Raw genomic sequence first — 16071 nt, 5'->3', positions numbered from 1 at the left:
CGAGGTGGGAGCAGAGTAACAAGGATCGTACCCGTTCAACCGTCTATCTCGCGGCTTTCTTAGCCTATTGGCTCTGCAAGTACGTGTACCCTTACTTATCAATCTTACCAATTTAAAATGTTTTTTACTAATTGGCCACCTTTCTTTGCTCTCTGTAGGTTTATTCTTCCCTCCAACAGAGGGAATTATATCAGAAAAGATGTATTATATGCGGCTTCTATAATTGCCAGTGGCTTCCATTTAAACCTTGGGGTGTCTGTTTTGGCCAATCTTTACAGAGGATTAGGCGAAATGGCAGCGAATCCACAAGGGACAACAGTGATGGCCTGGCATTTTGTGTATACCTGGGCGGCCACTTATTTTGAGAACCGGATTCATATGCCGCGAGCTACGGTAGATCTCATTTTTAAGGATGTCCCTACTCCAATGATGGCCTGGTTTATGAGTGGGGGAAATCCTGTAGATTTGACCGATCTTCAAGAATATCGGTACTTGTTAAGGAACCCGGCATACGTGACCTGGAGGCCTTACGGTGTAGGTGCCGACTCAGTAACCGACGAAATTGTTGACACCGGTAATCTTGACTCCTTCAGAGACCGATATAGGCGTGCCATTTCATGTTGTATATTACCATATCGTCAGGGCTTAACTTGGTACCAAGAGCCATATTTCCCAAACAGGTTCGCCCGGTAATTTGGCTTAGATCAAGCTGTGCCACGAACCTTTACTAGCTGGTATGTCTGCAATCGCATAACCAGAGATTTAATGGACTTGAAGAAGGCTTGGAATTATTTGACCGTTTCATCCACAGGTAACTTCCTCTTAAAGTTAGCTTTTCGCTTCTCCTTCTACTTCTAGGTTAACCACTCTTCCTGCCTTTTATTCTTCAGGTCATTTATTCAGGATATCTAATGGTGCTCGTAAGGGCTTTTGCAGTTTGGCTTATGTGAGGTGGTATACTACCCAAACTACGGCCTTGTTCCACTCTGATCTAGGATCGTTTCTTATACTGATCCCGGGGGGGCGAGTTCGTCACGGGTATACGCTAGACATGCGCCAACGTTTTGCTGACAATTGGCGAGTCGAGCGGGACAGAAAGGCTGCAGAAAAGGGGGTGAAGAGGGCAAGAGAGGCGGCTGCCAGGATCGAGGCTCAAAAAAGACAAGCCGAGGCATCTGTCCGACCGATACCCACCCTAGAGGAAGTTCGCCGGAAGATGGCGATCACCGAGGAGAGGATAAGGGTAGGGGCAATGCCCATCCCCAGAGTTCCCCGGGAGAACAGAGTTCCCACCAGTCAAATAAAGAGGGGGCCTTATCCAAAGGGGGACGTGATGACTTTTGAGTCTTTTGAAAAGAGGAAGGGTGGACTCGGTCAGAGCAGTGGGCGTGTTAAACATGCGGTTACGAGGCCCATTTCTGAGCAACCCTCTACCGTCATCGAAAAGAGGACTTTGAGGAAAAAGAAACTCCTTACTATGGATTCTGCCTCGGAGGACGAGGACTTTGCTGCCGAACAGGCGGTATGGGCTGCTAAGGAAGCGCTGCAACAACGGGCCGCAGAATGGGCAGCCTTTGGGGGAGGAGACACCAGAGAAGATGTAGGTTTCTCACGGAGACCTGAAGGTACAGCCATTTCTTCATCCGAAGAAGAGGGTGAGATCAGAGCTGAAGGTGAAGCCGAGGTTGAGGCCGAGGTTGAGGCCGAGGTCGAGAGGGTAATTGACGAGATTTTTGGAGGTGATGACCGGATTCCCTCCCCGCCGACAGAATTATTCTTGTCTCAAACTATCATTCTGACTCCGATTACGGGGGCAATTGTGCTTGTGAGACAACCAGGGGAAGTAGAAATTATCGAGTCCTCCAAGAAACTTCACCTGAGGGCAACCCCCCTGCAGCAACCGCAGAGGTGAATGGGGAAAAGAGTCTCAGAGGTGGGTCCTAATGAGACGGGGGAAGTCCGAGCGGTGGAGGGCTTGCCCCTTGAGGTGAATACTGGGGCGGAGATTCCCGACGAGCAGGAATCCTCGGCCCTTGAGGTGGTAGTTGAGACAAGGGAGATGGAGTCCCCCCTTGTTACTGCTCACACTGAGCGGATAGTAGAAGTGGTAACCACCCCGCCCGCTCAAGGTATGTAAAGGTCTTTACTCTTCTCTCCTTTGGTGTTCTTTTTACTTAGCTCGAGATACTGATATTTGGTTATTTACAGCGATGCCCCAAGCTGCCTTGTCTACGGCTGAACCTTCATCGGCTGCTTCCCCCGTAGGAGATGTTGCGAGGGGTTCATCGAGAGGTAAATGGAGTGTTGCGAAGTCTTTGTACCTGAATGTCATTGAGTATCTTGTACTCATAACTCCTTTATTTTCAGGTATTAGCTCAAGAGGAGAGAGGTCACCTTTAGCGACTTCTGTTAGCTCGAAGAGGCCCTGAGACGAAGAAGTGGACCAATCCTTCATTAAGGTGCCTCGGCATGGTTCTACCTCCGTTTCGAGACAACCAACCACGTCCTCCGCTGGCAGTCGCGGAGAACCCAGGGTATCGAATCGTCTTATTCCCCAGCCATCACTGCTGGGAAGTGAAGTCTCTGGCTTTACTCAGGCGGAGAGGCGAGCTTCCCGGGAGTACATCCATAAAACCCTTCAGAGCTTGAAGGCACACCTGGAGTCAATCCACGAGAAGGGTACCGGCATGGGTCGTAATACCCCGGGGGTGATTCAACGGACCATTGATAGGATCCGTTTCCATCAGGGGAGTACCGAAAGGCTGGAGAAGTTCCGAGATAGCTGGCTGAACGCCGTGAGTCTCTATAGGGACGCCTCCAAAGCAGCTGACTTAGCTAAAGAGGCAATAATTGATACGGCAAAGCTCGCCGAGGTGCAGGTCAATAAGGAGAAGCTTGCCAAGGAGACCCAGGCTTCCCAGGGTCAGTTAGAGTTGGCGGAAAAAGCTCGCCAAGAAGCTCAGGACAAGCTACGCGCGGCTAAAGAATTAGTGGCTAAGCTTGAACAGGAGCTTCAGGTAGCGAGGGCAGCCCAATCGAATTGCGAAGTGACTTTGGCTTCGCTAAATGCTAGCACCGAGTCCCTCGAGCAACAAGTGACCGCTGGCTCTGTGGGCCTTACTGTCCTTCAGGAGACGGAGGACCAAGTGGCTGCGGGGGTGCTGATGCCAGAAGCAGAGATGCAGACTCTTTGGCTGAAGTCAAAGATGCTCAAGACGATATTTGTGTTTGTATTGAGGACCTTTTGGATAGTGATTATCTAAACAGCTTCGGTTTGTAACTCCCTCTCCTCTTTGTAAAAAATATTTATTATTAATGGAAAAGGCTCAATTTTTTTTCTTAATCAATGAGCGTACTTTATTCACATACTTTTCTTTATTTGTTTACATTCTGGTAGCCGCTTCTTCCATCCCTTTACAAATACTTTCTTTCTCAGGGGTAGAAGCGTTTAAGATAGTGAGCATTAATGGGGTCTGAAACATAAGAACCCTCCTCATTAGCTATGATATAAGCCCCGTTAGGTAGAACATTAATGATAATATAAGGTCCCTCCCATTTCGGAATGAATTTTCCGGCAGATTGTCGCTTTACATTGATCGGCCTTCGCAGTGTCAACACCAAATCGCCAATCTCGAACACACGATGCTTGACATGTTTGTTATAGGTTCTCACGATGCGTGCTTGGTAAAGCTCCATTCGCTGCAAAACCTCGATCCTTTTCTCATCTAAAGATTCCAGCTCTTCCATTCGCGTTCGCCCATTTTCATCTAAATTGAGTCCACCTTGAATGGCGGTTCTGAATGAAGGGATCTGAATTTCTACTGGGAGAACTGCCTCTGCCCCATAAATGAGCGAGAAAGGCGTAGATCCTGTGGCTGTGCGAGTCGTGGTGCGGTATGCCCATAGTGCTTCGCCTAGACGTTCGTGCCAGTCACGCTTACTCTTTGAAACAATTTTTCCGAGCAACGTCACAAGGGTTTTGTTAAAAGCTTCCGCTTGTCCATTTGCTTGGGGATAATAAGCCGATGAGTAGGCATGTTTGATTGAAAACCTTTCGCATACTTTTACAACGGGCTTTCCCACGAACTGTTTTCCATTGTCAGTGATGATCCTTTCTGGGATCCCGAATCTTTGGATCAGGTGTTCTTTTATAAAGTCTGCAACCGCTTGTGCTGTGGCTTCTTTAAGAGCGATAGCTTCTGACCATTTGGAGAAGTAATCAGTCGCTGCCAAAATCCAATGGTGGCCTTTGGATGAAGGGGATTAATCATCCCGATCAAATCCATGCCCCAAGCAGCAAAAGGCCATGATGATTTCAGGGGGCATAAATCTTCAGGATGTTGATGGATCAGGTTGGCATGGAATTGACATAATTTGCAAGACCTAACGAAGTCTTTAGTGTCCCTGGCCATAGACGGCCAGAAATAACCCAATCTTCTGATTTGATGACACAACTTGTCCCCTGCTTGGTGAGCACCACAAATACCAGCATGAACTTCATTCATCACGTCTTTCGCCTCGTCTCCGTTCAGGCATCGTAACAGGATGTCGTCAAAGGATCTTCTATATAGGGTTTCGTTGATGTAGACGAACCTTAACGCTTTCCGACGCAACTTAAGTCTTTCTTTGGCATCTTCGGGCAACCGACCATCTTTGAGGTAGTCTTCAAGGAGCTCGTACCATTGGGCTTTCCTAACTTCAAAAGTATCTGCAACCAATACTTCAGGGAATTCAGCTGCAAGGATCTTAGTTATAGGAATTAACTTTTGTTTTATAACGAAGAGTTTGAGGAACCCTTCGGTCGGTAAAGAAAGAGCAGAAGCAAGCTTTGCCAACGCATCTGCATGGGAGTTCTCACTTCTAGGAACATATTGAAAACAAATGTTATCAAAATGCTGGATGAGAAGCTGAACTTCCCTGTGATACTCGACCAGGTTCTCGTTGTCTGACCGCATATACTCCTGTGACTTGATTAATGACCAACTCTGAATCTCCGAAAACAAGAATGTTATAAGCTTTTACGCTCAGGGCCATTTTAAGGCCGATAATAAGAGATTCATATTCGGCCATATTATTGGTGCATCTTAATTCCAATGCAAAGGAATAGGGCATGGTGTCTCCTTCGGGCGATATTAAGACCACTCCCGCCCCTGATTTTTCAATAGTTGCTGATCCGTCAAAGTACAATCTCCAGAAGGGTACGTCAACCATAAGAGTATCGGCGTATTCCTCTGGGATATTGTTTAAAGGTGAATCATGTGGGACAGCGTGGGCTGCTAAGAAGTCCGCTACAGCCTGCCCTTTGACAGCTTTGAGTGGGACGTAAGTTATGTCAAACTCAGTTATTTGAAGGGCCCATTTACCCAGCCGGCCAGTTAATACTGGTTGCTTGAGGAGGTGCTTGACTGGGTCAGCTTTCGAGATGAGTTTGACCGCATGGGCCATTAAATAATGTCTTAATTTGGAGACAGCGAAACTGAGTGCTAAGCATATTTTTTCCATTGGGGAGTAGTTGTATTCAGCCTGTACCAAAGTCCGGCTGAGGTAATAACATGCTGTCTCTACACCCTCATTGTTGACTTGTCCCAGCATGGCTCCGAGGGAGCCTTCAAGGGTAGCAATATACAAAATAAGGGGTTTTCCCTGAACAGGTGCAGTCAGCACCGGGGGAGTCAAGAGATAGCGCTTTATTTCCTCAAATGCCTTTTGACAGCTGTCATCCCAAATAAATGGGGCGTCCTTTTCATCAGGCGAGAAAAGGGCTTACATTTCCCTGTCAGGTTGCTAATGAAGCGCCTAATATAGGCCAATCTTCCCTGGAATCCTCTTAGTTCACGGATGTTCCTGGGGGGAGGCATTGCCAAAATTGCTTTTATTTTAGTGGGGTCTATTTCAATGCCCCTGTATCGAACTACGAAGCCAAGAAACTTCCCGGAAGTGACTCCAAAAGCACATTTCAGAGGATTCATCTTTAGGTTTGTTTCTCGTAGTCGGTTAAAGACTCTTTTGAGATCGTGGAGATGGTCACCTCTTTCTTTAGTCTTGATGACCAAGTCATCAACATAGCATTCGATCGGGTCATGGATCATATCATCGAATATGCGGGTCATAGCCCTCTGGTAAGTAGCTCCCGCATTTTTAAACCAAATGGCATAACTGTGTAACAGTATATACCGAGAGGGGTACGAAACGCAGTGAGTTCTTCATCCTTGGGGTCCATTTTAATCTGGTTATACCCAGAGATCCCGTCCATGAAACTTAATGCTTCATGCCCAGTCGTGCTATCGACTAAGAGCTCCGTTATGGGTAACGGAAAATCATCTTTTGGGCATGCTCTGTTCAGATCTCGAAAATCTACACATATCCGAATTTGGCCACTCTTCTTCTTGACCGGCACTATATTTGCCAACCATGAAGGGTACTGGACCTCTCGGATAAACCCAACATCGATTAGCTTTCTTACTTCATTTTCGACTTTTAATTGAAGTTCGGGTCTCATTCTCCGTTGTCCCTGTTTGACGGGCGGAGGCCCTGTGAAATCGCCAAGCCGTGCATAGTGATATCAGGGTTTAGGCCTGGCATATCCTTGTACGCCCAAGCAAACACGTCCTGATATTCACTAAGTAAACTTTTGTAGGCCTGGATTTCACCTATGGGCATGATTTTACTAATAAAAACTGGCTTCACATCCTCGGGGGTCCCTAGGTTTATCTCTAGCAAATCATCCACGGTAGTTTCAACATCATCCTCTAGTTTAGAGGGAGCTGGTTGTTCTACCATCTCTTCAATGGGAGTCTGCACTGTGTTGACCTCAATCTCCATGGGGTCATCGTCTGATTCTCCTTCGACAAATATATGATAGGCTCCTCTCTTTCTAGCATGATCGGGTTTGTAGGGTTTGAAGCCTAAACCAGTGCGACTTGTTGGGATGCTAGGTATATAGGGGTGAAGCGTCCCTTTTCCGTCATTGAGGCCTTGCTGATTTAGGAAATCATATCCCATTCTTCCCATCATATGGACTACCGGAGGTCCAAATTTTACCGGGATCTATGGGGGTGCCTTCACTGATTTCTACTCTAGGCATAGTAAAACGAACTGGACTTTTTCCTAATTGACCATTTATTAGCTCATATTCCCCCTCTCCCACCTTCTTCAATTTTGCGCCTTCTTTCTTTTGAATGAAGATACGAGTGGGGGTAGGAGATACTACTATATGGGCCTTTTCTTTTCTGCAAATTATTTTGGTCGGCCTGGGTGTGAAGCCTCTCTGGCTGATGTAGATTCGGGTGGGCCCGATTTTGGAAGCATTAGAACTTTCCCCTTTTTCGAAGGTGAAGCTTTCTTTGTAGTATCTGGCGTCGGCCAGATATGATTCCTCCCCCGGAAATGGGTTTGGATCAGCCTCAACTCTTTTTACCGTACCATTGTGAAGGAATTTAAAGCATTGGCACAACGAGGAGGGAATAATTTTGTTTTCATGAATCCATGGTCGTCCCAACAAAATCCTATAAGTCGTATTTACGTTCAAAACGTAAAGTTTTGTAGGAGTTACCAGTTCGCCAAAATCAATGTCTAATACAATCGTCCCCAACGGCTTTTGGCCTGAGTGATCGAAACCATGGACAACGAGTGACGAAGGGGATAACTGTTCATGAGTATACCCTAGTTTGAATAGAGTTTTCAATGACATGAGGTTCACAGAGGAGCCACAGTCAATTAAAATACGATTTAGATTCTTATTAGCCACCCTCCCTTTGACGTAAAGGGGTCGTATATGTGGTCTAATTCTTGACATTTCCGAATCGTCAAATGATACTGTAGCCAATGCCTCTTCATACTGTCCAATCTGGTTTACATATAACTCTGGATTTTCCAAAGCTAGGATGAGAGATTTCCTCAGATCTTCCGACATGATTAGAGCATCATAGACACTAAGGAGTGCGGGAATTTTCTTCAAATGGCTAATCACGTCGTACTTAATTTTTCCCAGGAGACTCTGGAATGACCTTTTTTGGTTACCCATTTGCATTTTAGCTGGCTCACAGTCATTCTTTTTGGAGGGTGCAGGTGGCTCCTGAAGTTGAGTCTCCTGATCTTGCGCGGGCTCGAGTGGGACAATTACCTCATGTAAGGTTTTCCCAGATCTCGTTCTAACTGCATCTGCCTCGGGGTTTATGACTGAATCGAGAGTCTGCGAGATATCTTTCCGGGGAGTTATTACCACTAAACTCAATGCCTTTTCCTCCCGTGCTTCCGTCAATTTGGGTATCAAGAAGTCTCCCAAGGTTCTCACTTCGGGGCCATGATACTCTTTATGGACAAGTTTACGGGGCTTAGGCTTCTTTATTCTTTTTACTAACTCGTCCTGATTGATCTTTTGAATTTCCTTGTGAATTAGCTTTTTCGTATGCCTACCGACACATAATTTCCACCCACTTGATCCTTCTTCCGTGAGGTATGACCCAACGGGATTTTGTAAAGGGGGCGCTTCCACCTTTATAGGCGAAAAGGGATGAATGGGGGTTGGATCGAATTTTCCAAAAGTTATCATATTAGCAGTGACCCTTCCATCTTCTGCTTCGACTGTGATTATGCCATCTTTTATTAGGGCTTCAAACTTATCTTTCAAAATCCAACAGTCGCTAGTTTTGTGACCTACCATCTGATGCCACTTGCAGTACTTAGGGTCATTCACTTGGCCGACTTCCTCCGGCCTTTTTGGCTCGGGAAGCTCCAAATGTTTGTTAAACAGTACCTGGTCCAGGATAGTCTCTACCTGGTCGTTGGGAAATGGGTACTTTTTATTCAACTTTTCTTTATAAGAAGGTCGTTGAGTTCCGCCTGTCTTAGACTTTTTTGCATCGGGTGGAACCTCAGCTGGCTTTCTTCTTTTCTTATCATCAGCCTCAACACTGTGGGTTTCCTTCTTAGCAGCCCTGTCTCGTTGGGTATTCTGGACCTTGGTTGCCGTTGACTTCTTTTCGAACATGTTATACGCCTGCTCTATGTCGTGGGCTTTAGTGACCAATTCTTGGAAGCTGGTGGGTGGAGAAATTAAGAAATTTTTATGTATGTGATAGTGCATGTTTCTATAACACATTTGAACTTTTTGATTCTCTTCCAGCGCTTGGGGACAATAAATAGCTTCATTTTTCCAACGGGTGATGAACCTATTTGTCGTCTCAGTATCCTTTTGCTTCATGGCGGCCAACTCAGTTATACTGACTGTACGCTCAGTGGTACAGAAAGCCTGGATGAACATATCTTCCAATTGATCCCAGTTTTCTATGGATCCAGCCGGTAGTTTGCACCACCACATGAATGCTGGCCCTGTTAAAGAAAACTTGAACTGCTTTAGCAGCATATTCGGGTTTGAGGCGGTTTTTCCACATTGGGCTATAAATCGTCCCAAATGCTCCCTCGGTGATCCACTTCCGTTAAACAGTGTGAATGTGGAGGGGTGGCCTTCAGGGAGTATTATAGCCTCAACGTATGCCGGATACGGAGTGGATTGGACAGGCTTGCTAGCTTCAACAGAATTTCTAGCTATTTGAGCCCTTATATATGATGCCAGGTCAGGGGTGACCTGGGCGACATTGCCGTGGTTATTGGGGTTTGATCCCTCGGCTTTGTCCTTCTCCAGATTGTTCTCTGTTAGGTTTGCTTCTTGATTCTTTTCCTTTTCTTGCTTATCTTCCAAGGTTTTAGTAATTTTAACTACAGCCTCAACTAGTTGAGTCATCAGGCTCTGCTGGACTTCCAGTTGTTTTTCTAAGGCTGTGACCCGATCTAAGCTATGATTGGTGCGATTAGATGTAGGACTTTCACCACCTTGTTCTTCGTTTCCCACCATATTGACACTAACAGCATCGGGGGAGGTAATTACCGTTCTCAAGGCTGGTTGGCTCCCCTGAACAGGGGGATTCTTTCCAGTTGCTGATTGAGACGCTCTGCTGCGAGTGAAATGCTGCGAAGTCGGGGGAGCGCCTTTGGATCGCCTTCCCACCATGGCAACAGTTTCGCTACTGCCCCTCATCTCCCTGCCTCTGCAGGGTCTTTCCTCCCTCTCTCGGACAATAGACCGGGCTATCTGAATATGCCTAGTCGCTCGAGGAGGGGCCCTTCCCTGAGCGGGTTCAGAGGCGGCTAGTGTTAAACCACTTCTCCTTATTGGGTAGTGCCATGTGATCTTCCCTGGCGAATGGACTACTACAGGTTCAAAACACATGTTAAGTCTCTTTCGTCTTCATCAACTATACTTACCATGCATGATGAATTGAGAGGACTATACCTGTTACGGGTGATTATTTCTTCCTGCCGGGGAAGATCTTTCCTAGGCGGGGATAAAATGAATCACTCTCTTCCCTTTCTGATCAACAGAAATAGTGAATCGGGGTTTATTAAGGATAGGAGCAACCTTTGTCTTCTGGGTCGCTTGTTGTGCCCCTTTATGTACGGGTCTTCTCCCTTGAAAATGGGCTTTACCCCTGCTATCCATGTGTCTGCTTTGATGATTTTGGCTTTTATTTACGATACCTCTCTTGATGCCCCTTCTCCCTGGGCAGATGATTCCGGACCAAAAGCCGAGGAGGAGTACCCCGAAGGAATTCTATTCCAAGGGCATGGAGATGTACTAACCCAATTATCCGAACCAGGGTTGGCGTCCTTCTTAATCCATTTGGCCACATGACGTGGTTTCTTAATAGATGCTTTAGGGCCTAAGGGGATAGTGCAAGTTCTGATTGAATCACTGCGCAATGCTGCCTGCATCATGATTTCTTCTGTCTCGCGAGTAGCCCACTGGACGGCCTTCCGGGTGCGCCGGTTATTGGCGCGGCGATCGCGTTTAGCTTTCGCCTTAGATATTTTCCGAGCTATCTCCTCGGAATATGGAACGGGGATTGTCCCGACCATAAAGTGGCCCACTTTTAATTCTTCTTTTGAGAGGACCTGCTGAGGTGTCAAGTCTGACATACCAGGTTTGAAGAATCTAACGAACTCTCTATCGGTCATACTACCGAAAGGGGTAGTCATGAATGAATCAGGAGCTATCCTCTTTCCTTTGTCTTGCCCTGAGGAGGGAATACCCCCTTTATTCTCAGTCAGACATTCAATAGTCCGTGGGGTAGTAGTGAGGTTTTGAACATCCTCCCTTTGATCAATTTCACACTCCATTCGCGCGAATCTTGGGTTAGTCATAATGATAACTGGGTTTTCGAGAAAGGAAGGTATAAGCTCAAAAGGGGTGGGTTTTGACAGAACCGCGGAGGCGTGTTCACGTCGGGTTCACCAAACTGTTAACACCCGAAAATGCTAACGGGTCGGGTTAATTCCGATTATGGGGTTCACCAGCGCTTTGCGCAAAGTTTTAAGTTTCGTATGACTCAAGATGATAGCTAACTTTGGGGCTTTTATATCGCCAGAAATAAGCTAAGCGAGAAGGTATGTAATAATAGGTTCCCGGAGGATGTTTACCTACTTTCCAAGTGGTATTGAGTGAGGCCTCTTTAACGGGCTTGATTTCCACTACAACCCTTCTGCTTAATGTAGCTTTTCTCTTGGATGAGCCTTGCAGTCTCTTTACTATCACCGAATCGTGGGTAGAGAAGTATTATCAAATTAAACCTTAAGGCACTAGGTAAGGGGCTTGCTTAAAAGAACTCGCTTTCCGGGGAAAACCCGTGTGGGGCCTTTATAATAGGGCTTAAATTCCACAACGGGGTGGCACTTAATGTGGAATCTTTCCGATTCTATCCACAAAACTGTACCACAGCGGGTTAAATTGTTTTAAACTTCTTTAAAGCTGCTGCACCTGTAAACCTTAATTTGACTCTTCTTTTAGGAGTAAACAGGCTATGACTGATCAGAGAAAGATAGAAATAACACAAGATATATGCGCGAAAAGGAGTCTTCTTTATTGATCAAAAGGCGGATTTCAATACAATCCCCATTACCTTCTGATAGAATATCTTCTTCACAAATTTTTGATTGTTTTCTTTGAAGAGAATGCCTTATAACCAGTTCTTTGACGGGAGCACAAAATCTTTTAGGCCTAGCAACGGGGTCGATGCAAATTTCAGCAGCACAACGTTTATATTTTTCAGTAGTGCGTACATGTAGGAGCTATGTGGGTATAGCACACACAAAGTCCAAATGTGAGAGAAGTCGCGGAGGTTTATTATCCGAAGATGATTAACCAGACAACTCGAGCACATAAACTCACTGAACCTGTATGCTAACCAGGAAACTAGTGAGATTCAAGACTATCCTTATGCCAAGGAATAGTATGAATATGATCAATAGCAACAAAGCTGAGAGCTTTTATGCAAAGATCAGAAGCAAGATAGCTTCGCAAACGATAGAGGAGATGAAGAAAAAGGGGGGAAATTTCTGCGCCAAAAGGACCTTCAAAGTGCCTCCTTTTCACTTCTCGATTCTTCAAAGAGTTTGTGTTCTTGAGATTCTTTCCAAGGGATTCTTTCTACTCCTCTTTCTTTTTGATTCTTCGATCCCTTTCTGTGTTGGGGCGAGCTCTTATTTATAGTCCTGAAATTTCCCTTCAAATAGGGCCATTACCCACATTTTTAGGGTAGTGGTCCGCGGACAGTCGCTGCCGAACAATAGGCAGCGACAACTTAGTCGCTGCCCAACCTTTTCTGGAGTCGCTGCATAACAAAACCTGTGCCACGACCTCTCGTGATGGCTGAATTGATGCCTACTTTTGTGGCATTATTAACAGGTGCTCGCTGCCTTATGGAAGGCAGCGACAGAGAACTCGTTGCCTTATACCTTTTAGCTGCCACGATCTCTGGTGTTTGTTAGATAAGGCCTGGATTCTCACCATTTTTAACAGCCCATCTTTGCCAGTCCCTGGATTCTCGTTACTCCAACCAGATCATCTCCTTTTGTCTCGCTGCTTAATAGTGATCAGCGACTGGGTTCTCGCTGCTTTGCATAAGCGATAATTTTGTCTCACTACCTTATACTAGGCAGCGACTGAGCTCTCGCTACCTTACATAAGATAGCCACTTGGTTCTGCTGCCTTACCTTAGGCAGCCACTATAAGGTTAACGCCTCATTTTGTTAAGTGTCTTTTATTTCTTCATAGGGTTTTGTCCTGCTCTATGGGGCCCTAGGGCTTTATCCACAGAGTAGGGACCCAGCCTTAGGTTTCTGTGGGTTTCTAAAGCAAGAGCTTTATAGTGGCTGCCTTAGCTTTGGTAGTTTTACCAAATGGCTGTATCATGATAGGCAGCGAGAACTTCTCGCTGCAGCATATTAGGTAGCGAGAATTTTCTCGCTGCTGTATGTTATGCAGCGAGAAATCATGTTTGGCAGTGATTTTTCTCGGTTAACAAGTACAAAACTGGCAGAATGCCGAGAAGAGTACAAATTGGCGAAAAGGAGCCTGAAAAGATGCTGAATGGCCTCCGAATACTTGAAATAAGTGTTCGGGTTGCCGGAAAGCTTCAAGAGGCTAAGGATGGGAACCGATCGCGCCAGCGATCCGACCGAGGCCAGAAAGTTTTAAGAAATTACAGTCCTTTCTCTGGAACTGTTAATGACCTTGCTCCTTTCGTTTTCTTGTAGATGTCTGACGATCAGATCAATCGAATCCAGCGCCAAGCTGATGCCTTCTTCGGCAGTAGTAACCCGTATGCTCACCGGATGGGAGAAGGCACCTCCCAACCAACTGGGGAAAACATTGAGGTTGGGGAAAGCTCTGCCCCACCATCAACAGGTGAGAGGTCTCAGCTGAGGCGTACTCGCTCCTCAAGAAACAGGGAAGCCGAGGAGGCCTCGCAGCACAGAAATAGAGAGGCTGGGCGACGACGCTCCGTGGAATACCCACAAGAGGACGTTGGGCCGGTGCCCCGGCTCCTTCTTGAGAATATCCTGCGTTACCGAGCCACATCGTCCCTGGTACCTTTACTCTAGTCAAGCCAGGGGATGAGTATTTCATCGACGGGCAACGGACCGGGCAGCACGCAGCGGCTACTATTCCTGTCACCGACGCTCTGGGGAACGAGCTGGCCTGTAACATAAATCTTGACACCCATCTTGTGTCTGTGACCTATCCCGCAGATTTGGTCTCAGTAGATGCCAGCATGCTTACCACAGTCATAGAAAACCGGCGGATGCTGGTCCTGACACCTTTTAGAGAACCTCTTTGGTCAGGCATGCCCTCAACCCAGGAGAGGTTCCTGGGAGAGAAAATCTTACGTGGTGACCTGACATGGAAGACCGCAAAGCCCCAGCTTAAGCGAGGGCATACTAGCATAGCGGCTGGCGAGGATCATCGGGCGCATCAAGGCTGGGTGGAAAATATCATTGACAACTTCAAAGGCCAGTTGGCCGACCTGGGCATCCTCAAGTCAGTCGGTGCCTTCCACGGCTTTTACGCTTTCGATCGTCCCACAATGCTCGCACTGATTGAGCACTGGAACTGGGAGACGAACACGTTTCACTTCCGCTCAGGAGAGATGTCCATAACTGTCTCTGACGTGGAGGCAATTTTTGGTCTGCCCCTGGCTGGGGAATTCTTCGATGAGTTCAGGCCGACTGCAAAGTCCTTTGGTCGGGGAAGGCTCACCGTGCCAAGGTACTTCAAGGGCCTAGATGAAGAGTTTGTAAAGCTTTCTAATGTGCGACAAATGGAGGACTTGCATGCTCATTCTTCTAAGTCGAAAAGCCCCATGGAAGAGGGCGAGATAGAAGAGGACTCGAATGAGGATCCTGAAGAGACCGAATCCCGGGGTCCAAGACCGAAGAAGGCTACTGTAGCAGGCAGGAGGGTATCCTGCTATGAGTGGCTTCATCACTTCTACGAGCTATGTGAGGCCGGCCCGGAGGGCACTAGTCAGCAAGGAGAGGAAAGGGTCGTCAGGTCCACCCACCAAGTAATCGACCGGTGGAGGCACACGACCGACTACAGGGACCACTCGAGGTGTTATCTCGCAGCTTTCTTGGCCTACTGGCTATGCAAGTGAGGATTTTTTCATCCTTCTGTTTATCTGTTTCGAATCCCGTGCGTTAATTGTCTGCTAACATCTCGGCCTTCTTCTGATTTTACAGATTTGTCCTCCCCATCAACTCAAGCGGCCTGATCAGGCGTGACGTCTTGTATGTCGCGAGCATGATGGCCGAGGGCGTGAGGTACAGCGTGGGTTATAACGCCTTGGCTAATATCTACAGGGGATTGAGGGAATTTACAATCAACCCTTCGACGCAGATAGACCTGTCGTGGCATTATATTCACACATGGGCGGCGGTTTATTTTCCTTCTAAACTCTACACCAAGCGTGATCCTGCCGACCGCATCTTTTTAGTAAAACACGGATGCCCCTGATGGGACAATTCATGTCGAAGGACGGGTTGTTGGTCAGGACGGATCCTTTTAACGACCGGCTAGTGCTTAGGGACCCGGCATCGATCACATGGAGACCATATGGTGACCGCCTAGAGGGGGATGGGATCCCGAAAGTAGATGATGGCCAGCTGGACACGCTGGACAGGCTGAGGATGACTTACATAAGGCCTTGTGTGTTGCCTTTAAGGGTAGGTTACCGGTGGTACCTCGACTAGTCACCAGTCCCGCTTCCACACGGGTGGGCCGTAACCCAGAGGGTGACCCGGGAGCTTAGAGACATCCGCCAACCATGGCTGAACTTAGTCTTTGGGCCAACAGGTAACCTTCTTCTATTAGCATCTTGTAGTCTCTTTTTCTTTCCAGCTTCTTAACTTAATCTTTTCTTTGAACAGGTCACACTTTCTGCATCCCTGGCCAGAAACGAAAAGGCCGCCCATCGAGCGCCTACATCGCCTGGTGGAAGACCCGGACAAGCGGCTTCTTTAATACACCGATGCACCCTCTGTTCGAGGGAATTGGTCCCAGCTACCGCCGGCGCCGCGATCAAAATGCTACTAAAACAGTCCTTGCCAAGTCGGCGGCGGCCATGCTCGCCCGGATAGCCAGAGAACAAGGCCTGACGGGGTCTTTTAGCAGGGGGGAAAGACCTACCCACACTGGCCAAGCTATGCCTCCTCGGGCCGAGGTAAGGACTCGGACAA

At 47.2% G+C, this 16071-nt stretch overlaps 1 protein-coding gene across 1 annotated transcript; it reads right to left on the bottom strand.

The window, feature by feature from the left end:
• Positions 1-6991: 6991 nt before the first annotated feature.
• On the bottom strand, positions 6992-10036 carry LOC137636555 (uncharacterized). Its single transcript, XM_068368954.1, has one exon. The coding sequence runs from the start codon at positions 10034-10036 to the stop codon at positions 6992-6994; it is 3045 nt and encodes a 1014-aa protein (XP_068225055.1).
• Between the last annotated feature and the right edge of the window lie 6035 nt (positions 10037-16071).

The sequence above is a fragment of the Palaemon carinicauda genome, unplaced genomic scaffold (assembly GCF_036898095.1).
Source record: "Palaemon carinicauda isolate YSFRI2023 unplaced genomic scaffold, ASM3689809v2 scaffold3251, whole genome shotgun sequence".
NCBI classification, from domain to species: Eukaryota; Metazoa; Arthropoda; class Malacostraca; order Decapoda; family Palaemonidae; genus Palaemon; species Palaemon carinicauda.
The sequence above is the reverse complement of the archived record's forward strand: the minus strand, read 5'-3'. Positions and strand labels throughout refer to the sequence as shown.